At 41.9% G+C, this 23437-nt stretch overlaps 1 protein-coding gene across 2 annotated transcripts; it reads left to right on the top strand.

Annotated features, from left to right (window-relative positions):
* Positions 1–2480: 2480 nt before the first annotated feature.
* Positions 2481–9517, top strand: CUNH9orf40 (chromosome unknown C9orf40 homolog). Of its 2 annotated transcripts, none has more exons than XM_040746573.1 (2): positions 2481–2825; positions 8311–8426. In XM_040746573.1, exons 1-2 carry the CDS (start codon positions 2494–2496, stop codon positions 8396–8398), a joined length of 420 nt encoding a protein of 139 aa, XP_040602507.1. In that variant the 5' UTR covers positions 2481–2493; the 3' UTR covers positions 8399–8426. The 2 variants fall into 2 exon arrangements, with proteins under 2 accessions (XP_040602507.1, XP_005063290.1); XM_005063233.4 differs by lacking the exon at positions 2481–2825 and adding an exon at positions 2832–3297 and having other exon boundaries at positions 8311–9517.
* Positions 9518–23437: the final 13920 nt, after the last annotated feature.

The following is a 23437-nucleotide window of genomic DNA, read 5'->3' as shown; positions in this document are numbered from 1 at the left end:
ACTTGCAAGGCCTTTTAAAGATAGCAGTTACTAGCAACAAAGATATACCAAAGTTAACAAATTAAACCTGGCCAAAAGGTAGAAGCTTTCTATCATGAGAAGTATAACATTTTAATGAAGGACATTTAAAAATCCAGCTAGAACTTGAATACTCCCAAAGTAAGAGAGGGCTTGATATTGTAAAGACAAAAATTCTCCCCAAATCGATCTATAATTCCACTGTAATTCAAAAGACCAAAGGTGGTTTCATATGGAAGAGCCAGGGCTAAGTGTCCTGCAGGCAATCCTGAAAATAGAAAATTGCACGCTTGCACACAGACACGCAGACAAACACACAGAGTGCGTGCACATGAACTTGCACACATGGCATGGATCAGAGAACACTTTGCTGAAGTCAGTTCTATCTTCCACTATATGGGGTCACAGGGATTGAACTCAGGTTTAGGCTTGGAAGTAAGCACTTTTATCCATTTAGCCATCTTGCTGGCCCTGTCAAACTTGCCTATAAAGCTGTAAGCATGTAGATATCATTTATCCAGACACAACTGCAAACAGAATAGTTGAGCTGAATAGAGTGTCCAACCCCATAAGTTTAGGGAAGGAATGGCATTAGCATGGAGTAGGCACCACACAACAGTGAGCAATGAGAGCTTTCTCATGAGAACAGAATGTATTGAATCTTCAGCATAAGTACACACACACACACACACACACACACACACACACACACACACACACACACACCATTGACTCCAACACCAAAAGGAAAAGCAAGACTTTTTATTTGAGCCACATGTAAGTATATAATTTGTTTAGCAAAGAACACCATTAAATATAACAAGTGTTTCTGCACTAAAATACATATATAAATTAATAAAAAGGTGTTCAATTTCACCGAGTAAGATGCAAATTGAGGCCACATGAGATCCATTCCACATCGACCAGGTCAGACCATAATGTTTGCCGGTGAGGATGTAAATAAAATAAACAATAGTCTGATGCAGAAGAAAAAAAACGACAAACTTTAAACTGAGGGAAAGTCTTTGTAAAATTAGTCTTTATCTATGCAAAGTCTTTTTTTGACCAATGTTCTTAGCAGCTTTACACATAACAACTTTCATAGAAAAGTAATTAGCCCATCAACAAATGGCGTAAACATTCTCATGCAGTGGAATGCCAATAAAAATAAAGAACTCATAACATGGGAGGATCTCAAAATACTTTTATGCCAGGAGAAAAAGGCAAACAAAAGTGTGCATTGCATTATTCCATTACTATAAAATAGAGAAAATGCATAGTAGTAGGTGATAGAAAGCAAATCTGACACCTAAGGGATATGAAGGGAGTCATGAGGGAGAGATTACAGAAAGGCACTAGATAAAGATTTTTATAGTGATGGATATGTGCACTTTCATGTGTGTCATGCGTATGTGATGGCAAAACGTCATGCCTGAAATAGAAGCAGTTTATTGTCTGTGAGTTATACCTAAGTAAATCTTAAAATATCAGTGAAACCAAAAGCGTTTTACAAATACATATACATAGGCAAGTGGCTAGTGGGGAAGTGACAAAGAAGTAATAGATAATGTCTGAAACAAGACTACTTGGGCACAGAAAAGAGAAAGTGGTGCCAGTAGGGGGCATACAAGATGCTCTTTAGCCCTTCTGGCACTGTGCTGCTTCTGAAACTGGGTTAGACAACTCGAACGCTTTTATGGCTATTTTAGCCATGTGCGTGCTTGTCTACATAAGCTAAGTCTCACAATTAGGAGGCAAGGCACGGGCCACTGCCCATGCTGTATCCTATCGTTTTCGAGCAGGGTCTACAAGAACAAATCTGAAGGACTAAGTTCTTTCTTATCTGGTCTGTGTCACCAGTTTGAAAAAGGCAAACTTTTCCTTTGTTCCAGGTGGAAGAATTATCAACTTCAAACAGGAACTGGAGAGATCAAACAGAAGAGCTATGGTAAACTTGCCGGTACACTACTGTCTGTGCTTGTTAAAACTTGCTGTCCTCCAACCTTCTAGAGTACAGGTGGTTAAGCATGCATTTGGTACACATACATAAACATACCCAAGAACATTTTCTTCTTTTAGAGTAATATTCTCAGTACCTATAGCTAAAACAAAATTAACTTCCTTGCATGCTTTTTTTTCCCCTCTATAACAATGTTTCTTCGGAGTACTGATGGCCTTATTTTCCTCTTTGATTTTGTTTGGTTATGGCTTTTCTTCCGTTTCCTCTCCTTTACGGCATTAAGGATTAAACGTACGGCCTTGGGACATAGAAGGCAAGTACTGAGTTATGGCCCCGGTCCCTAGTTACTGCTTTAACCGCACGACTAAAATACAGGTTGAAGCAAAACCATCAGGGTTTACACTTCTCTACGCCAGATGCCACCAGCTAGAAAGAAGGTCTTGGAATCCGGCGGGCAGGGTTAGCGCAGGGTAAGCTTTGGGCTAAGCCATCACCTCGGCCGCACTAGATTCACAATGAGAAATGAAAGGGCCCCAGCCAGCCCGCTTCCCGCCAGGACTTCTGAGCCCGCCGGGTCTCGGTCCCCGCCCGTGTCCTTGCCTCCGGGACAGTTTAGGGACAGGCGAGCACACCGGGGAAAGCGAACAACACTGCAGGTGCACGGGGGTCGGCCAGCTCATAGAGGCAGAGGGGCTGCCCCGCTTCCCACCAGCCACATCCCCTCCGCGCCCCGCCTCCTCGACGTGCACACTTCCGGCCGCAAGGGCACTCGGGAACGCAAGCCACGAGCCTCCACCAACCAGCGGCCGCGTCGGACCGGCGCGACTGCGCGCGCATCGCGGCGCAGGTTCGAATCTCGGGCGCCTCGCTGGGACTCCCCCAACGTCCCTGCCTCCCTCGGGGCGCCCTAGCCCGCAGTTCCGCGCCGCTCTCCGCTCTCCCGCTGGCACCCGCGTGCCGCCCATCTCCGGCCCATGGCCAAGCGGCGTGCGGCCGAGCCGCTCACGTTCCGCGTGCCTTGGAAGCGGCTCTTGCTCAGCGGCTTCCCCGAGGAGCCGCCGCTCTGGGTCCCGCCGTCTGGGGCGGCTCGGTCCCGCAAACGCCAGGGGGACGCGGGGACCATGGCGGAGACTGCGGCTGCGCCCCGCAAGCGACGGGGCTGCGGGGACGGCGGCCAGGAGCGGCAGGGCCGCGGCCTGGAGCCGGGAGAGCCACCTCCCGGCGGGCAGGAGGAACCCCGGGTCGGCCAAGCCCCGGGGAGCGGCGACGGGGTGGGGAGCGCGGGCAGCCTGCGGGGAGCCGACGGGACGCACGCCCAGGTAAGGTCCGCCCCGCTCAAGCCCGGAGCCGCGTCCCAGGCTGCGGAAGTCCGGCCCACTCGAGGGGCTGGACCTAATGGTAAAGACCGTGGCCCAGAGGTCAGCTCTGCAAACGTGAGAGTGGCGTCTGGTTTAACGGCGAGTATTGTAGAACCTGTAGTCGGTTCTCCAGCAGCATCCATCAGTTAATTGAGCATGGTGCTGGTCTCGCAGAAGGGAAGGGCTGCCGTCGGGTCTTCAGAGGACCCGTTAACTCATAATGTTCAGTCCCATGACAAAGGATCGTAGGGGATCACTTTGCTCTACGCTGTCTGCTAGCCATGTGATCAAGAAAACACTAGAAATACAACTTATCCAAATGTATGTGTTGTTCCTGGTGTAAAAGAGTAGGCTCTTAAAATTTGGTTAAGATAAAAACTCAGTTGTCCGGAGGTGGTGGTGTACGCCTTTAATCCTCAAACTCGGGAGGCAGAGGCCGTCAGATCTCTGAGTTCCAGGATAGTCAGGGGCTACACAGGGAAACCCCCTCTGAAGAATCGAAAGGGGGAAAAAAGGTTCAGGGTCTGTGCTGTGTTGTATGAGAAGTAACTTGTCACGTATCTGCTGGAATGAAATGTTAATTTTACTTTGTAAAATGTGACTGGAAAACTTCAAATAAGTATATAACCCATATTATATATGTACCACACAGGCTTGGCCTGACTTAGGAACTTCCCCTAGCCTTCTTTAAAGCAGTTCTGGTATAAATTGGTGGAGGTTGGAGTGATTGGCAAATGTAATTCTCTGAACTCCGCAAATCCACCTCACCTCAGCCACCTTTGGGTGCATCTGCCCAGTGTCTTTCTCTAGTGTCTTAAGCATGTTATTACAAAGTTAGCAGTCGTGCCAGAAATGAATAGATAATTGAGATTGTTTTGCTATTGTTTTTCGTGAGAAATCTGATAACATTTTTTAGTTGGGAACTCAGCACCCCCCAATTGCCACTCCCCCCCCCCCAAACACACCAGGGTTGTGAGAGATTTTCTTTCCTTTTTGTTTTGTTTTTCCAGACAGGGTTTCTCTGTTTGGCCCTGGCTTGTCCTGGACCAGGCTGACCTCCAATCAGAGATCTGCCTGTCTCTGTCTCCTGAGTGCTGGGGTTAAAAGTGTGAGGAGAGGTTATTTTCAGTGCTGTGGTGATTGTTTCTAGGTGAGGTTACAAATTGTGAATGTATAATTTAACGTGGGCCCTATTTAGACTCTCGGTAGATTGCTAATAAGTTTGAAACCAGCTTCCTTAAGACAGAACCATAGTCCTCCACAACTATGCTGCCTAGGGTGAAACCTTCCTCTCCAGACCACCTTTGGCAAGCTGTCCATATGCAGATTTGCTTTGCTACCAGAATGTACTGTGTGCAGTGTAGGCTCAGTCTATCTATGTGTGCATGACTGATGAGGGTTAGAGAGTGACAAGTTGGCCAAGGGAGCCTTTAATGAGCTGACATGTCACCTGCTGTAACTCTGCTAGACATAGTTGGGTCTTGCCTCACACATTGACTAGATCTGGCAGGTGTTACCCTGTGTAGCTGCAGCCAGGAGAAGATTGCAAAGCCCTGGAATGTTCTGTCAGGTCTGCTCTTGAGTTCCTTCTCTTCTGCAGAACTATAAGAAGATAAAAATTCTCCATCTCTCTTGCCTCCAAAGACAAGATTTTGTTTTAAGAGCTTGCCGTCCAGGAGAAAAGGATGTAATGAAGAGCATACTGACATCAGAATCGGCCTGGTTTCTGTTTACTCCGATCAGGGCTTCAATCCTTGTCCTAACTTCATAGCCTCATGTAGGAAACGCTACGCTACCACAGATGTCTTCTTTCCACGAGTATTATCTACTTTGCGTTGTCAAGCTTCAGGATGTGTCCTGTGTTGTTTCATATACACACTCACATCCATGTGTACGCGTCTGTGTACACTTTCTATGTGTATATAGAGAGGGGATAGTTTAATGTACTTGTATACTTACGGCAAAGCCAAGAGTGCATGCGTTACATGTAAGATAATCTTTAATAGTACAATTTTATGCAGATCAGTTGCTTGGCCAATATTGCATCGTATTATCCAGTAACAGTAGGGATGTTTTTATTAGGGAAAGAGTTACTGATACATTCATTTGAGGATATGTTATATCAAGCAATAGTGAGTATTTACTATGCTAATTTTTAATTCTCACAAAGATCCTAATTCTTGTTTCTAATGAGGTAAGATTGGAGATTTTTTCCTCAGTTATTCAAAGTGAGGTACACCTGTTGCTGTAACGTATACTCTTCCTGCCAGTCACTTGGGCCCTGCTGCAGTTAGCTGCTTGGGTCCTGCTGTTATCTCAGCCCCCAAATAACACACAAGGATGCTATATTAATTATAAGCTGTTGGCTGTTTGCTTTGTTTCTTACTGGCTAGCTCTAACTTAAGTATTTAACCCATAATCACTAATCTGAGTAGTCCCATGTGGTCTTCGCTTAGAGGAAGGGTCCACATACTGCTTCTCCTGCGTCTTACCCTGTGACTGCCTGTGCCTCTCTTTCCCCAAATCCTCCCCTACTCCTAGTCCCACCTATCTTGCTTTCCTATTGACCAACAGTGCTTTATTCAACAACCAGTAAGACAGACAGATTTATAGAATGACATCTCCCATCAGGTGGCAGTTCGTTTTCGGTCACTGAGTTATATTTTGCCGTGTACTCATAAGTAGAGAACTAAAGGTAACTGTTTTGACCCCATTTGCTTATTATTAAAGTGGAATTTTTGTGATGCATCCTTTAAAAGGTTTTCATGTGTAAGACACATGCATTTGGTTATCTGCTGAGCCAGCCTTACGTCTTTTGACTTCTTTAGCCCAATATTAAAAAATTCCCAAAAGACTAATTCTATCTGCCTTAAAGCCCAAGAGGATGACTGCAACATGACTGCTTACACTGCTTTCCACACTATCACGTAGCCCCTGAGCATTGCTGTATTGTGTAGCCTCTACTCCACAGCAATAGTACTGGAAGTGTAAGGGGCATTCTTAGTTTTGAAAAGAATGTATTATGCCATTGTTTTGAAATGCTGAACATATGTTGAAACAATATTTTTGTTACATTGGATTAAATAAAATCAAAGTGAATTATTGGGCGTGGAAATCAGGATGCTAGACCAGTATGATGAAGTGGAGTTTACCAGGAAAAAAATAACACGGGAAACTGGTGATGGTCTCGGGCTCCCACTCCAATCATAGAGACCCTGCCACCCAAATGCTGTCCACTAACTGAAGGAGGGCTTTCTGAGCCCCTATTCAATCCTTTCAACCGGTCACAGGTGCAGGGGGGTGAATATCTCACTACAGTTAATTTCACTTGTTTTTATTTTTGTGTTATTGGAGCAGTAAATTCGTATGATTGTCATTCCTCATGGATGGAGTTGCTGTAGCAAGTGTAAATTTAATACAGTAAATGTAGTAAGGCATTGATCTGAAAAGGGTGTTCATGTTGAGAACTGTCCCCTGACAGCCTGTGTGCGTCTCCCACACTGCTCTCTTTGCATGGAGTATTTTGAGGATGTTGTGCCAATTTTAACTTCACTACTTAGAGTAATTTGTAATCATTTAGGGTAAACAGCTTGATGTTTAAGGGATCAACCCTCATTTTGCTTGGTAGAATTATTTATCAGTCATGCCAATTGTCAAGTCCGTGTTCTCTCTCTTTTTTTATAGATTTATTTATTTTTTATGTATACAGTGTTCTGTCTGCATGTATCCCTGCAGACCAGAAGAGGGCACCAGATCTCATTCCAGATGGTTGTGAGCCATCATGTGGTTGTTGGGAATTGAACTCAGTCAGGACCTCTGGAAGACAAGCTAATAGTCTTAACCACTGATTCATCTCTCCTGCCCCCTGTGTTCTTCTCTTTATCAGGTTTATATCCTAAACTTTATAGGAGGTCATGAAATATTTTGGCCTCTATGTTAGTTTCAATACTAAACATCAGGGGAAAAAAACAAAAGTAGGTCATAAAGGTGTATATGTATTTTAAATCTCGTATTTCTCATTGAAACTTAGCCCTTTTTCCAGAGGACCAGGATACAATTCCCCAAACCCACGTGGTATCTCACAACACTCTGTAACTCCAGTCTCAAGGGATCTGATGCCTTCTTTTGGCTTCCTCAGGCACTGCATGCCCACAGTACACAGACATATGTTCAGGCAAAATGCCCATACACATAAATAGAAATTATAAAGCAGTATATATTTTTGAAAAGATGCTATTGGAGGAAATTCTTTTTAAAAAAATATTTATTTATTGTGTATGTAGTCTTCTGCCTGCATGCCAGCAGAGGGCACCAGATCTCATTCAAGGTGGTTGTGAGCCACCATGTGGTTGCTGGGAATTGAACTCAGGACCTCTGGAAGAACAGTCAGTGCTCTTAACCGCTGAGCCATATCTCCAGCCCCTGGAGGAAATTCTTTTAAAATTAAATTATTAGCAAATACAAACCACAGATTTGATTGGGTATGTGAAATGCTTTATTCAAAATCAAAACTGTGTTTGTTGAAAATGAAAGAGTGTGTAAACTATATTTGAATATATTTTTTAAACTAGGAATTTAAAAAGTAGTTATTGGGCTGGCAAGATGTTTTAACAGGTAAGGCACTTGCTGCCAAGCCTGCGGACTTGAGTTCAGTTCCTGGAACTTACATGGTGGAAGGGAGTACGGTCCCTGAAAGTTGTCCTCTGATCTCGATTGTGGTATGTGCCACCTCTAAGTAAATCAAAGTAAACAAACAAAATACATAGTTATCTTTTTGTTTTTGAGACAGGATAGTCCAGGATGGCCTTAACTTTACAGCTCTTCCATTCAGTTAGTGCTGTGATTCTGCCAAACTGAAAGAAGGCGATTATTTCAGAGAGACAGAGACAGAGACAGAGACAGAGACAGAGAGAGAGAGAGAGGTGTTGTTTTCTAAGCTGGTGATGCATTTTTATCTTTCTCCTTTCCTTAAAGCCCAATGAAGAGTTTTGGCAGTATAATACATTCCAGTACTGGAGGAACCCTCTGCCACCTATTGACCTATCGGCTCTTGAAGACTTGAGTGCAACTGTGGACGGCCTGACAGAAACACTTCGGAACAAGAATGAAGTAGTTGAGATTGACATGGAGCCCTGACAGGAGGAGCTGAAGAAGCAGGACTCTTTGAATTTGAGAGAACTAAAGGAAATGTTATTTTCCATACTTGACATGATACCATTATCAAACCTGAAAAATGAGGATGAATTGTGAGGCTAAATACTTGTAATTACTACTGAATATCCTAATGGAGACTTGTTGAGGATATAATATAGCTGGGGCAAAATACTTTGTGGGTGCATTTTTTAATGAAAAGAGTTTTGTTCATGCTCTAACTTGGAAGGTGCTTATCTTGGAAAAGGGGGTGTTGGCAGTTTTAGAGGAAGCACTCAGCTCTTCTCGTGCTCTGTCCACTGTTCCTCTGCACCAGAAAGCTTATCTGTGGTATGTGGAATGAATACATTTATATAACTGATGCTAAGAAAAAAATACTTTCTAGTATATTTTATTGGCTCCTCTTGGTTGAACAAATAGACTTGAGTATCTATGCAAATTAAAATATGAGATTGTTTGTTAAAGCTAATATTGTTTTAAAAGAGTATAAATTTAAATTAGTGAAACTTTCCATTTGGGCAGTTTGTTTTAACTTTCAATATTTGCTGTTTATTAAAATGCTAGTGGCAATGGATGCTATATAAAGAATGGTAAGAAGTAGATGCCTGCCCCTCCTCCCCTTTTCAGAGATAAAAGGAAAGAAAGGATATGGTCAGTATATTGATTTTTGGTTTGAGCACAGTTTTGTTGGTTAGTTTAGACCTGCAGTTCTCAACACTGATAGCACTTTACCAGTCTTCTTGAGCCCCATCCTAGAGATTTCATTCAGTTATTTGAAGGTGGGCTTTACACATAGTTTGTTTTGTTGTTGTTGTTTTGTTTTAGGCACCAAGTCTGTATCCCTGTACTGTGCAGACTGGCCAGAACCACTAGATCAGTAGTTCTTCCTGTTTAAAGGAGATCACTAGTGTGAGCTGAAGCAATGCCTGCTAATTAGTTTTGTCTTTAATTTGTTACATTATTGGATCTGTCACTACTAAGTTATTGTGTTACAATTTTACTGTTAATAAAGTACACTGTTTATGCTTGATCTATGTATCAATGACTAATTTTTGAATTTCATCCAAAATGCTGGCTTTATTACTGAATAATTTGTTTATCTTTGTAGTTTTGACCTAAAATCCAATCCAAAATTCAGAAAAGATAGCCCTTGTCAAAGAGAGGAAAATGAGAAATAATAAATAGTATCTACCTCAGAGTGACTACTCTTTAAACTTTCATGTTCTAATTGGCATGTGTGGCGTTTCCATACATGCCATTGCTGTGTCTCTCCACTGACATCTGCCTCCCAGGCTTCCCTGATACTTTCCTGTCCGTGTCCTGTCCTACCTGCATGTTACTGTTCTGTCCGCCTTTTCACTCTCCTTCCTTAAACCCTTTCTGCCTCCTGGGGGCCTTGTCTTAGTTTCTTTTCCTGTTGTGATAAAATGCTCCGACAAGGAACTTAGGGCAGAGAAGGTTTACTCTAGCTCTGTGTTGAGGCTATAGTTCACCATGTGGAAGTCACAGCAGCGAGAGCCTGAGGGAGCTGGTCACATTGCATCCGCTGTTAAGCAGGAGGCAGTATTCTAAGCTAACCTTTAAAATTAAGTGTTTTATTTTTGTGTGCATGTGGACCCCTGTGTCACTGTGTGGTGGTCAGTGAACAACTTGAGAGTGGGTTCTCTCCACTGTATGCTCCCTGGAGACCAAACTCAGGTCATCAGACTTGGAAGCGAGTCAGCTCAGTGGCCCTTTACCTTTGTATATGGTCCAGGGTTCCAGCCCGAAGAAAGGTCCCATCAACAGTGGCAAGACCTCCTATCTCAATTAGGATCAAAATAATTTCTCCAGGTGACTACAGATCTTGTCAAGTTGACAGCAGCATCACAGACTCCTGTCTAGTTTCATGACATGTGCCCATTCTCACCCCCTCATACATACATGTGTAAGTGAGAAGCAGATCTACTTTAGGAGGGAACATTTGGTATTTGTTTTTCTGAACTTGGCTACCGAACCTAGTACTTCCCACTTCATACGTTTTCCTGCAACAACTTCTTCGTTTGGGTTGAATAAAATTTGATTACAGGTACTACATTTTCTTCGCTGATAGACATCGAGGTTGATTTCCATTTACTCCTGTTGTGATTAGAGCAGTAATAAACACAAATGTGCATATCTAGTAGGATATAAAGTCCTTTGCATACATGTCCAGAAATGGTATAGCTGGGTCATATGGTAGTTCTATTGTAGTTTAGGGTTTGTTTTTTTTTTTTTTTTGAGAATTTCACAATGACATAGTGACTGTACTAGTTTACACTCCCACAAACAATAAGGATTCCTCTTTACCCACATCTTCTGCTGCCCCCCCCCAACAGTTTGTATATCCCTGGTTGTCCTGGAACTCCAGGTATGTTCCACTACAGCCAGCTACCCAGCTTGGCATCTGTTTTCTTGGTAGCCGTTTTGACTCGGGTGAGATGTAATCAGTTTCAATTTCCATTTTTCTGCCAGCCAGAGACATTAAACTCTTAAGAATACTTTTTGGTCATTGTATTTCTTTTGAGGACTGTTCAATTCATTAGCACATTTATTGTTTAGCTGTGTGAGTGTGTGTGTGAGAGTTCTTTGTATACTGAATATTAATTAGCTCCTTGTCTGAAGTGTAACTGACCAAGTTCCATTGTGTAGCCCGTGTCTTCACCCTATTGAAACATTTGCTTTGCAGAATTTTTTAATTTCACATAATCCTGCATGTTAATTCTTGATGCTGCTCTCTCCGATGTTAGAATTCTATCCAGAAAGTGTTGTCTATACCTGCATTTGAGTGTTATCTCTATGCTTCCCCCAAGCAGTTTCACCATTCCCTGTTTTAAATTAAGGCCTTTGGTCCACCTTGAGTCTGTCCAAACTGAGATCTGTCGATCTAATCTGATTTGTCTGTAGATTGAATACTTTGGTGGGTGAAAATAGCCTTGAACTTCTGATCCTCCTGCCTCCACCTCCATGCTAGGATTACAGGTGTGTGACACCACACCTGGTTTATGTGATGCTGGGTATTAAACCTGTATGCCAGGTAAGTACTCTAACAACTGAGCCACACCCACAGCCTATAATTATATTTAGTGGTTAAAAAAATAGAGGGAATTGGTAGATTTGCTAAATAGAACAAAGATGGCAGGAAGGAGCCAGCGAACTTAATGGTGGATCAAAAGAGATGATCACAGCTCAAAAACAAGAAGAAAGGAGGCTACTACAAGGAACAGAGCCTCAGCAGCTCATGGTGCAGTATAGAAATATAGAATATGTCACTGAAGCCCTAGGAGTCATTGAGCTGGGGATGTAGCTCAGTGGTAGAGTGTTTGCTAAATGTGTGTGATGAGGCCCTGGGTTCATATTGCATACAACCTGATTTTTGAGGAATCAGATAAAGTAGATAAAATTCTTTATATGCATAAACTACTATGGCATCTTATAAATAAATAAGTAGCCTTAATAGTCTCGTGTCTATCAAAGAAACTGAATTCATAGCTTGAAACCTCCCAACAGTATAACTCTGGAGTCATAATTTTGCTGGAAAACTCCTAAGGTAGAAATAACACAATTTTCTTCGGAAAAATGAAACAAATCATTTTGCAAGGCCGTTATCACTCTGATTCCAAAACTAGAAAAGCATCTCTCACAAGCATAAGCATAAAAGTCCTCTACAAAATGCTGAGAAATCAAAAGAAATTACACATTAACATACTCTTCTTTGACATCTTAAGATGAGTTTAATAGCCATTTTTTATCCTTTTACTTACCTAATTGTTTTTATTTTTATCTGCATATTTCATTTTGCTTTTTAATCTAGGACAGATATTGTAGTCATAATTGGTCCTGAACATGTTTTGAATACTAATAAGGGCTAATAAGTCTTTGGAATCTCCAAGTTGTTGACATTGCTCTGTGTATAAATAGTTTAGTATTTAAGCCAGCCAGCAGCTTTCAAATATGCTGACTCACCCTCCAGATATTGCATGATGCTTGTTAAATTTCAAAACAATAGTTTTACTTACATTAACGTAGCGTTTCTAATATAGACTCATAAAACTGCAGGTGCAAAAGTGTGGGATCATTTATCGGTGCCCAGTTGCATTCCAGCCCTGCTTTATAGGCATCTTCTGAATACTGAGTTCCAGGTCAGGGTAGCAGCTGCGGACTCCAACAAAGGTGTTTACCTGGTGCCGAGTTCTGTCTGTGCAGAACTAAATCTAACAACATCTTAATAGTGTGCACTCTTTCTGATTATATAAATTGTACGTGCATATTTAGGAAATTTAAAGTGTAAAAGGAAAAATTGAAATTCCATTTCCCAGAGATAACTCCAGTCAATACTTTGGTTTGTTAGTTATAATTATACAAATGCATTTGAATCTATTATGGTTTATTTAATTAAAGTAATTCATGAGCATTGTTAAACACATTTGATCCCTTGCCGCCCAGATTTTGTAATATTTTATCATACTTCTGCTTTTGGGACTATATATGAGCTTGAAACTTGTAAATTTTCAGTGGGAGAGAGAGTGTATTGAAAGAGGGTATGGTGGCGTATAAACATAACCCAGGATTCAGTATATATAGGTATGAAATTGTCCAAGGATAACACACACACACACACACACACACACTTTCAATCTATTAAAGAAGCGACTTGTAAAATTATAAGCTAAGAGTTGAACACAAAAAAATTATTTTTAAATGACACCAGTAAACTTAGAAGTAATACGTACAAGTGTGAGATGAACCCAGCCTCTCTTGATGGACACTGATAGACAAATGACAATTGGTAAACATTTTTGTTAATGGACATCATTTTACATGAAATTTATTATTAAAAATTTATATACAATTTTACTCTAATGAAAGAAATAAAATTAAGCAAAGTGCTTTTCCCTAGATAAATGTTTCTTGTACACTTTTGTTTGTTTTTTGAGACAGGGTTTCTCTGTATTGTTTTGGAGACTGTCCTGGAACTCGCTCTGTAGACCAGGCTGGCCTCGAACTCTCGGAGATCCTCCTGCCTCTGCCTCCCGAGTGCTGGGATTAAAGGTGTGCACCACCACTGCCCGGCTTACATTTTAGAGTAGTTAAAATACTTACACCAGAGGCTTACATCAGAGTTGAATATACACACCCAGTCTTTCTTCTACCAGACATAAATTTCTCTTTATCACATTTTGCCTAACAAAAGACAGTTTGAAGTTTGAAAAGGTTAGATTAAAAGGCAAACAGCAAAAAGAAAAAAAAATTGCATGTATCCTTCCCACTGCAGCTCTAGAGTCTTTATGACTTTGGTTCCTTTCACTGCACTTTCAATATAGTTCTTATATTTACTCTCCCCGCACAGAACAACAGTCCGTGCCTGCATGCTTTCACTTTTGAACATACTGAGAGAAGGAATGAAGCAAGAGAATATGTGTGAGGGAGACAGAGAGGTTGGTTCAATACAGCTTCAGCTCCCCATGGGAACAAGAAGACCCTTACTGCTATAAATTTACTACCGCAAAGACACATTAAACTACATCTGTTTTCATTGCTGCCTCCAGCTTTCTCCCACAATGCACAATGTTCCTCTGCTAATCAATTACGTTTGCCTGAGTAGCATTCAACTCATATATAGCCTACTGAAGTTTTAGCTTATCTGCCCCACCCTTGTCTTACAGCTTCACACATTGACCAATTTCAGGGTCTCTATTCCAGCCATATATCATCCTGCTTCTCCAGATGTTCTTTCATATCTTCATGACTGAAAAACTCCTGGATTTCACATGCCTACAAAACCAACAACATGTAGGTCTTGCACTAGCATGAACTGCACCACCCAAGCCTGCTCAAACCTCTCTACCCTGACCTGAGTCCTGGACAGCTGAATGTAAGGGTACACACCGGGACAATTTTCTAAGTGGCACTGAGAATAGGGATCCTCAAGATTTCTCCAAAGTCATTGAAATGAGTTGACATTTTAAAAAGTGTTTATTTTGTTTTGTGTGTTTTTGCTTGCATTTGTGTGTGTGCATACACCATGTGCTTGCCTGATGCTCACGGAGATCAGAAGAGAGCATTGTATCCCCTGGACCTGGTCTTAAGTACAGTTGTGAGCTACTACATGGATTCAGGGAACTGAACTTACATCCTCTTCAAGAGCAGCAAGTTCTCTTAACTGCTGAGTCATCTCTCAAGCCCCAGAAGTTCACACTTTTACATCTTTGAGCTTGTGAGTGGGTGGGGTCTTTCTGATTGCCAAGATACCCCCATGGTATCTTTTCTATGGCTCTTCTGCAAAGTACTTAATTGATTTAGTTGTTTTATTTTTAGTGCATTTAATTTTTAATTATGTGTAGGTGTGTCTATGAGTGGGTTATGTGCACATTTTTGCAGGTGCCAGCAGAGGGCAGACATGTTGGCTTCCCGGGAGCTGGATACGGATGTGGGCGCTGGGGATGGACTCCGGTCCTCTGCAGTAACAGTGCATTCTCTTACTCACTGAGCCGTTCCTCCATTTCCCTTTGATTTCTGTTAAGTGGTACCCACCTCTTTAGTCTCGATATTCTCTTTGGGTGCAACTTTCAACACGCTTCTATTTTTTATTTGTATTTATTAATGTGCTTCTATTTTGAGGAAATTGCATATTTTCCAAATATTTCTTTTTCTGTTCTTCGTTCCCATTTCTCTGAATAATAATACCAGGAAATGGTTATTCTGTGTTTTTAGTGTACCAGGCACAGCAACAAGCCCCAATTCAAAGTGCCAATTTTCTGTGTCAGATGACTTTTCATTGCTGAGACAAAACACCCAGGGTAGACCAACTTAAAGGAAGAAAGATTCATTTTGGCTTGTGGTTTTTGTTCATGGTTGGGTTTGTGGCAAGGTGGAACGACGTGTCAGGAAGAACGTGCTGGAACAAGATTGCTCAACTTGTAGTTGAGGAAGCAAAAAGGATAAGAGGGAAGAGCCAGGACTCCAATGTACTCTCAGAGTCACATCTCAAGTGTCAACTTCCTCTAACTAGGTCCCATCTCCTGATGTTTCACCAACTTCCGGTGCAAGTACGGGTCATGCCTTCAGCACACAAATTTTTGGTTTTCTGTCCTCTTTGTCTCACTTGAAGCCAGATGGTATTCCTCCTGTCTCCCCAAATGATGTTAGGATGATCTCATCTCCTTGTGATTTTAGGTTCAGTCCAGTGTTTAGCTGTGGGTGTCTTCCTCTACTTCCATCAGCCACTGAATGAAGGCTCTAGGATGGCATATAAGGCATATAAGGTAGTCATCAATCTCATTATCGGAGAAGGACATTTAAGGTAGCCTCTCCACCATTGCTTAGATTGTCAGTTGGTATCATCCTTGTAGATCTCTAGAAATCTCCCTAGTGCCAGAACTCTCCTCAAACCTATAATAGCTCCCTCTATTATGGTATCTCTCATCCTGCTCTCCTTTATTCTTTCCCCAACTCAACCCTCCTGCTCCTCCATGTCCTCCTCTCCCCTCCTCTTCTCCCCCTCTCTTTCTCCCAGGTCCCTCTCCCCTCCCTTCATGCTTCCAATCTGCTCAGGAGATCCTATCCCCTTCCCCTTCTCTGGGGTACCATGCATGTCTCTCTTAGGATCCTCCCTGTTTCCCAGACTCTCTGGTGGTGGGATTGTAGTTGGCATGTCTAAAATCCATATATGATCGAGTGCATACTATGTTTGTCTTTTTGTGACTGGATACCTCACTCAGGATGGTTTCTTCTAGTGTCAACCATTTACCTGCAAATTTCAAGATTTTGGGTTTTTTTTCCACTAAGTAGTGTAAATGTGTAAATGTACCACATTTTCTCTATCCACTCTTCAGTTGAGGGCCATCTAGGTAGCTTCCAGGTTCTGGCTATTACAAATAATGCTGCTATGAACATAGTTGCACAGCTGTCCTTGTTGTATGAATGTGCATCTTTTGGGTATATTCTTAAGAGAGGAATTGCTGGGTTTTGTGGTAGACTGATTCCCATTTTCCTGAGGAATCTCCATACCGATTTCCAAAGTGGCTGTACGAGTTGGCACTCCTACCAGCAGTGGAGGAGTGTTCCCTTTTCTATACACCTCTCCAGCATAAACTGTCCCTGGTGTTTTTCATTTTAGCCATTCTGACAGGAGTAAGATGGTATCTCAGAGTTGTTTTGATTTGTATTTCCCTGATGGTTAAGGATGTTGAGCATTTTTTTAAAGTATCTATCAGCCATTTTAGACTCCTCTATTGATAATTCTCTGTTTAGTTCTATACCCCACTTTTTAATTGGATTCTTTGTTGTTTTGGAGACTAGCTTCTTGAGTTCTTTGTAAATTTTGGAGATCAGCCCTCTGTTAGATGTGGGGTTAGTGAATATCTTTTCCTATTCTGTGGGCTGTCGTTTTTTCTGGTTGACTGTGTCCTTTGCCTTACAGAAGCTTCTCAAGTTCAGGGGGCCCCATTTATTAATTGGCTATCTCAGTGTCTGTGTTACTGGTGTTATGTTCAGGAAGCGGTCTCCTGTAAGATTTGTATGTCTCTATGTGGATTTGCCACATACGTACAGAAGCCCAAACAGTGTTGAATCCCTTGGAGCTGAAATTACCGAAGGTTGTGAATGTCTTAGCATGGGTTCTGGGAACTGAACTTGGGTCCTCTGGAAGAGCAACAAGTGTTCCTAACTGCTGAGCCATCTCTCTAGCCCTCCATATTTTCAATTCTTTTCTGGAGCAGTGGATTTGGTTTCTCTGTGTGTCATTAACCCTTTCAGTTAAGGATCTTGTAAGCTATGACAGTGGTTTCTCTGGAAATATTCACACAACCATATGTTTTAAGTGCAGTGTCAGGAGTATTTGCAAGATTCCTGATTTGCTTTATATTTAGGCTAACGTCTAGAGTAAGTTCTGAAAATCTTTATTTTTTTTTTCAATTCTTTTACACACTTGTGGATATCAACCTCTTTGAGAATTGACTAATGATGGAAAGTGATTTTGTTCTATGCTTACAGTGTAGCAGATACTGTGAGAACGACTAACTACTTAGATGACTGTGTGTGTGTGTGTGTGTGTGTGTGTGTGTATGTGTGTGTAATTATTTTCCCCCTACTTCCTACCTAAATGTAGCTAGGCAAAAAGGAGAAAATGGCAGCTAAATCTGCGAGTACCCACTGCATTTCAGGGCCTTTATGGAGCATGTGAAGCTCCCACAGAAGCCTTGCTACTAAAATGAAAGCGCACGTGAAGAGAGAGGAGCGAGATGAATTCATTTAAATGCCCAACAGCACTGAAATCATAAATCTTGGTAGACTTGGCAGGGTGTGGTGGAGTGAGCTTAGGAAGATGTCTTCGCATTCGTAGAACTAACTTGGCAAGAAAAAATGATAAGAACTCTGAGTCATCAATCTCCTCCTAAAGAGCAGTCGCAGGGCTATCAGGGAAGTGAAGTTTATAACACAATAAACACGGCTGAAGACTAGGTATTTTGCTCTTCCGCAGCACCGAATTTTAAGCCCAGGCTTTACTGGCACTGGATATTTAGCTCGCCTCACATGGTCCACTTTACCCTATTTGAGTGGAGCACTGCAGAAGAGGCAGAGAGAAGCCTGTGCTCACATCATCTTCATGGGCTCCTGGTTTAAAGATACTGCATAGAGAGCTATCCAATAAATCTCTGCCACTTCTCTTATGTGGTGAGTATATTTCTTTTCTTCTTCTAGAAGCATCTATGCAAGACTACTGTTGCTATTCATAATGCTATTCGTAACAAACCACGTAGACAGAAAACTTAGGGATCTTTGGGGACTTTTGAGTGCCTGTAAGTTAAGTGTTCCCATTTTTCACCATCCCCCTTTTGTCTATGACCCAAGGCTCCAGAGGAATAAGTGCTGGCCCTTCAAAAGGTCACTTGCTTAGAAGTGCCATTGAGGAGACAAACAAGCTGCAGGAACACGGACATTCTGCCAATGCTGCTTGTAAACCTTTGGAGTTTTAAAGAAAAGGGTCAAGGCAATAATTCATCTTTTAATCTGAGGCACAGAAGTCAGAATGGGAATAAGCTCTTTCAGAAATACTCTTTAATAAAAATGGCCACTCATCAAGTTAGCAATGGTCACAGGCACATTGTTCCTTAGAATAACTGGGCACTTGAGCTGAAGTGGGGCCAGCAGGCTCAGTGGGATAAGGAATTTACAGCTTCCATTCCCAGAATTGATAAGGTCCTGCAGCCAGGCGTCTACAGCTGGAGAGGTCTAACAGATGTCAGCAGGAACGTTAATCATTTTCCCACCACACAACCTTAGTCACAAGTTGCTGTTAAAAGTGAAATCACCCCCTCTGCTTTAAGTGGAGTTAAATGCTTTTTATTCAGCGAACATTACATTTCTCCCTTCTAGATTAAGTGCATGGGAATGTGTTGGGCAGTTCTTTTTCCAGCACCCTTTCGTTATTCTCACAAGCTGGGCTTTATCTGATTGTGTGGTGGATGAAAACTGAAGGACAAAATTCAGTGTCTGAAGACTGAGTCAAGTTTACACTGGCTATGGTAACCACGAGGGTAAGTCAATGAACATTCCCATTGCTCCCGCTTCCATGTATTTCTCTTATGTGAGATTTTATACTTCACAAAACGTTCAAGGAGTGTGTTGGGGAACCGCCATCACAAGTCAAATGCATTTAGTGGTTGATTGTGTTTGGGCGAACCTATGTCTGAACTAAGAAATCAAACTGCAGAGGGAGGCGTGGATGGCAAACAAAATTGCTTCAATTTCTTGGGGGAAGAAAAAAAATGATGAAACAGTGTGCTTAGTTAACTGATTTGTTAGCAAATATCCTCCCGTGTTATTATAGTGATATATGACCACTCAGTAAACACACTGGAGATAATTTTTTGTGAAGAAAACGACATACATCATTTTGATTGTTATAAACGGCAGGTTGGAAGTTGTATGGATTCTCCAGGGTCAGGTGTCAAGTGACCAATAATTTGCATTCTAGTAAAAATATTATTATCTTATGGTTGTGCATTTCTATTCAGCAAGACAGTTTTTTTTCTTAAAATCTACTTGAAAATGTCATGGCAGAATAATATTTCAATTCCTCTCCTGAACAGCAAAATGATATTTGGACATGATTAGGGAAGCGAAGACTCTGGGTCTGGGTGGGGATGCTTCATCCTGCACACTTTTGTGGCTGTTCTTCTTCTTTTTCATGCTTCTCAATGCAGTACGCAAGTACATCAGTTGACACGGCAGGCGCGATGCTCATCTACTGAGTGAACGAGTGCTGCTCATCTCTAGTGCAGGGCTTCTGTATTTGTAGGTAGTTCTGTTTGGCCCTGAGTAAAACAGGAGGCAGTTGTGTGTGTTTGGACAGAACATTGTGACTAAAATAACCAGAATTTAAAAGACACAGAGAGAGAGCGAGAGAGAGAGAGAATATGAATATATAGATGAATACATAAAACAGGGAGGTGATTATTATTTGGGGGAGAAAGAAGCAGGAGGGAAAAAGAGAGAAAACAAGAGCTATGTACAATGTACAATGAGTGTGTGTGTATATATATATATATATATATAATGCTTATGTGTATGAAAATGTGATGAATAAACCTATCATGCTGTACCTGCAAGACTCACTTGGGCCTGGTTGATGGCTCAGCAGGTAAAGATGTTTGCTGCCAAGTCCAATAATGATCAGAGTTCAATCCCCAGGATCCATATAGAGGAAGGAGAGAGCTGACTCTTCTTAAATTGTCCTCTGACCTTCGCATGTGTGCCATGGTGTGCTGACATGTGCATGTGCATGTGTGACCACAAGCACAAGATACACACACAAAATAGATGTTTTAGTCCCCCAAATAATTTAAAAATGTAAATAAAATAAAATCGGCAGATTGTAGCTTAAAGACGCTCCTGGTGTGAGAAATAGACTGCATGGCTCAAAATAGTTCCCTCTTCTCTCTCTCACTTCTTTGTTCCTTTCTCCATCCCTCTCTCTCCTTTCTTTCCATCTCTCCTCTGTCCTTTTGTTGTTGTTGTTGGAATCATTTCCTTCAGGAGGGTGCTAGAATCTCCAGGAACTGTAATATGCTCTTTCAGTTCCAGCAGGAAAAAAGCTTATCTTTGCCTGAGCAATTATAGAGGCAAAATCATGACCCTCACTCAGAGTTGGGGAGATCCACTCAATAGTAGTAACTCTGGTCCAGTCAGTCTGCGTGAAGTCTTTGGTGAATGGTTAATTCATCAATGTATGCGGTAGGGGTGAGTGAAAGAATCCAGGGGGATCAATATAATGTGGGCCGTGATGCAATGAAGTCAAGCTATGCAGCCGCAGAGGTGGAAGGAATAAGAGAAGAGGAGGAAAGCTGGAAATAAGGAGGCCAGCTTCCTATGGCTGGTTCCCTGCTGTTTCATCTTCTTGCCTGCTTAGCTGCTGCTCCAGGTTTTTGCTTCAGGATTGTGTGTTATTCCACCAGAGTCCTTTCTTCTTGGCATGCCCCCTCCTATATAAGGTCAACGCAACCATGCACTTCCTGGCAGACCTTTTCCACCTCAGTGATACCCACTGTTTTGGGATCCAGTTAAATGCACCTGTCATCTACTTATTACTTTTGGAATAATCAGTGCTGCTCAGATTGTGTGAATCGTCTCACTGGCTAACGTTCTTGTCCATCATTACAAGTTCCAGGAGACAGGTCCTTCACTTCTTTAGTTTTCTGTTACTATGATAAAACACCACGACCATGGCAACTCATATAAAAATAGTTTATTTTTCCCTTCAATTCCAGAGGGAGAGTCTGTAATGGTAAAGAGGCATGACAGTAGGTGGCCAGGGCAAGAAGCTAAGAGACGACATGTTTAGCAAACAGGAAGCGGAGAAAGAACAGGAAGTGGGAGAGGTGCTAGCCTACCCACAGTGATGTACTTCCTCTATCAAGGTTCTAACCTCCTAAGGTTCCCAAAGCTTCCCAAAACAGGGCCACCAACTGGGGACCATGTGTTCAAATACTCAAGCCTATGGGGGACATTTCTCATTAAAATCACCATAATAGCTTTAATGTTTATGTGCAGTTAATATTTGAGTGAGCACATAAGTACTTGTTGAATAAATAAATGCATGAGGCAGATGAATAAGCATAAAAGGTTGAAATGAAAATTCTGCTGAAAAGGTCAGAAAGCAGACAGTAGTTAGGACTTGGAGACTAGAATGTTCTCAAGCAACTCAGGTTTTAAGAGGAAATATTCAAATGTATCTTTAAAGTTGTTTGATTTTGAGGTGAGGGCTCACTATGTAGTCCAGTTGGGCCTCAAACCTGAGCTCCCTCTGCCTCAGCTGGACGTGCAGGCATATGCTAAAGAAAGCCTGTGTATCATTATCATATCAAAACACCTGAAGTAACCAAATTAAAAAAGAGAAGGTTTCTTTTGACTCACAGTCTTGGAGGTTCTAGGCCAGGGACAGTTGACTTCCCTGCTTTGGACTTGTGACAGAATACCACATAATTACAAGAAGGAGTGATGGATCAGAACCTATTCACTTCATGCCAAGAAGCAAAGGCAAGGAAAAGAACAGACTGGGGTCCCACCGTCTTCATAGGGATGTCTCCACTGACGTAAATTTCTTTCACCAGGCTCCATCTGTTATGTATGGGCTCTGCCATCTCCCAACAGTACCTTGTGGAGACAAAGCCCTTAACACACAGACCTTAGGGAAGCATGCAAATTAGGATTTGTATTCGTAGCTTTGAGGAATGTCTTCCCAAGACTAAGAATAGTAATGTCTTGTTTCTTTTTTTTAACTAGTCAGAATTTTAAGATCTATACATATTACTGTGTTCTAAGTGCATTAACTCTGATTGATATGTCATACAAATGCTTTATTTCCATCTGTTAGTGCAATCAGTATTACCTCTGACTCCTCGAACTACAAGCTTCAATGAACATCCCCTTTCTGTTTCTGCATTGACAAATGTGAGAGTTCACCTTTTTATTCAAGAATGACTTGATGGATCTCAGAATGTATACATGTGTTTGATCTGACTAAGAGGGGCCTTATTGCTTTGCTAAATGTTAGCTGTTTATGGACCTCCAACTCCCAACCAGTGTCCAGAGTGTGTATAAACTGCAGCACTCACAACACAGTGCTATCAGCTTCCTAGTTTTGCTTGTCAGAGATGAAATTAACATTCCATTGCTGTCTTCCTTGGCATGATTATTTACTAATAAGCGTTGAAATCTTGGCATTTCAGTTTCTTCTATAATTGCCTTTTTGTAATTTCTTTTCATTTTTCTAATGAACTTTTGACTTTTTCTTGTCAGTTTACTCTTACATGCTTATAATGAAATGAATGTATGTAACACTCACTTTATAACCAGCAAAAGTTAGTTCTGATTCTGAGGTGGCAATAAATGTATAGTGCTTTTGGTCCCTGCTCCCCTCACACGTGAACACAAGGCAAATCAAAGAAGCCACAAACAACACAACTAAATAGACATCCAGGTTCTGACCTTTCACCCAGCCTCAGCCCAGCTTCTTTCTCCCTATCTGGGACCTGCACCTGCCTCCCTGTCACTGGCTTGAAGAACCAGTCAGGAGTCCTAGAAAGACTAAGACTGTTGATTTTCCTGGTGTCATCTGCTGTGTATGTGTGTGTGAGAGAGAGAGACAGAGACAGAGAGACAGAGAGAGACAGAGACAGAGGCAGGCCCACACATGCCCTCACTGCTGAACTATTGACTACTAATAGATTCTGGAAGAGGGGAAGTCATTGCCTTTAGTTTTGTACCCACTGGAGAGCCCAATGAGTGCCCCCAAACCCATAGCAATCTAGCAAAACAAAAAGGCATGAGTACAGGGCAGGGACTTGCAGGGTGTCTGGAGATTGATAAAGTGGGTGGCGGGGAAGGTAGGGCTGAGAGTAATCAGAATGCACTATAGACATGTTTGAAA

Source organism: Mesocricetus auratus, unplaced genomic scaffold (genome assembly GCF_017639785.1).
Source record: "Mesocricetus auratus isolate SY011 unplaced genomic scaffold, BCM_Maur_2.0 Super-Scaffold_4256, whole genome shotgun sequence".
Classification (NCBI taxonomy): Eukaryota; Metazoa; Chordata; class Mammalia; order Rodentia; family Cricetidae; genus Mesocricetus; species Mesocricetus auratus.
This window is presented reverse-complemented; position numbering and strand designations above follow the sequence as displayed.

Coding starts and splice junctions, on each gene's coding strand:
- CUNH9orf40 (XM_005063233.4), top strand. CDS start 2,953: ATGGCCAAGCGGCGTGCGGCCGAGCCGCTCACGTTCCGCGTGCCTTGG. Junction 3,298..8,310: donor CCGACGGGACGCACGCCCAG/GTAAGGTCCGCC, acceptor CTTTCCTTAAAG/CCCAATGAAGAGTTTTGGCA.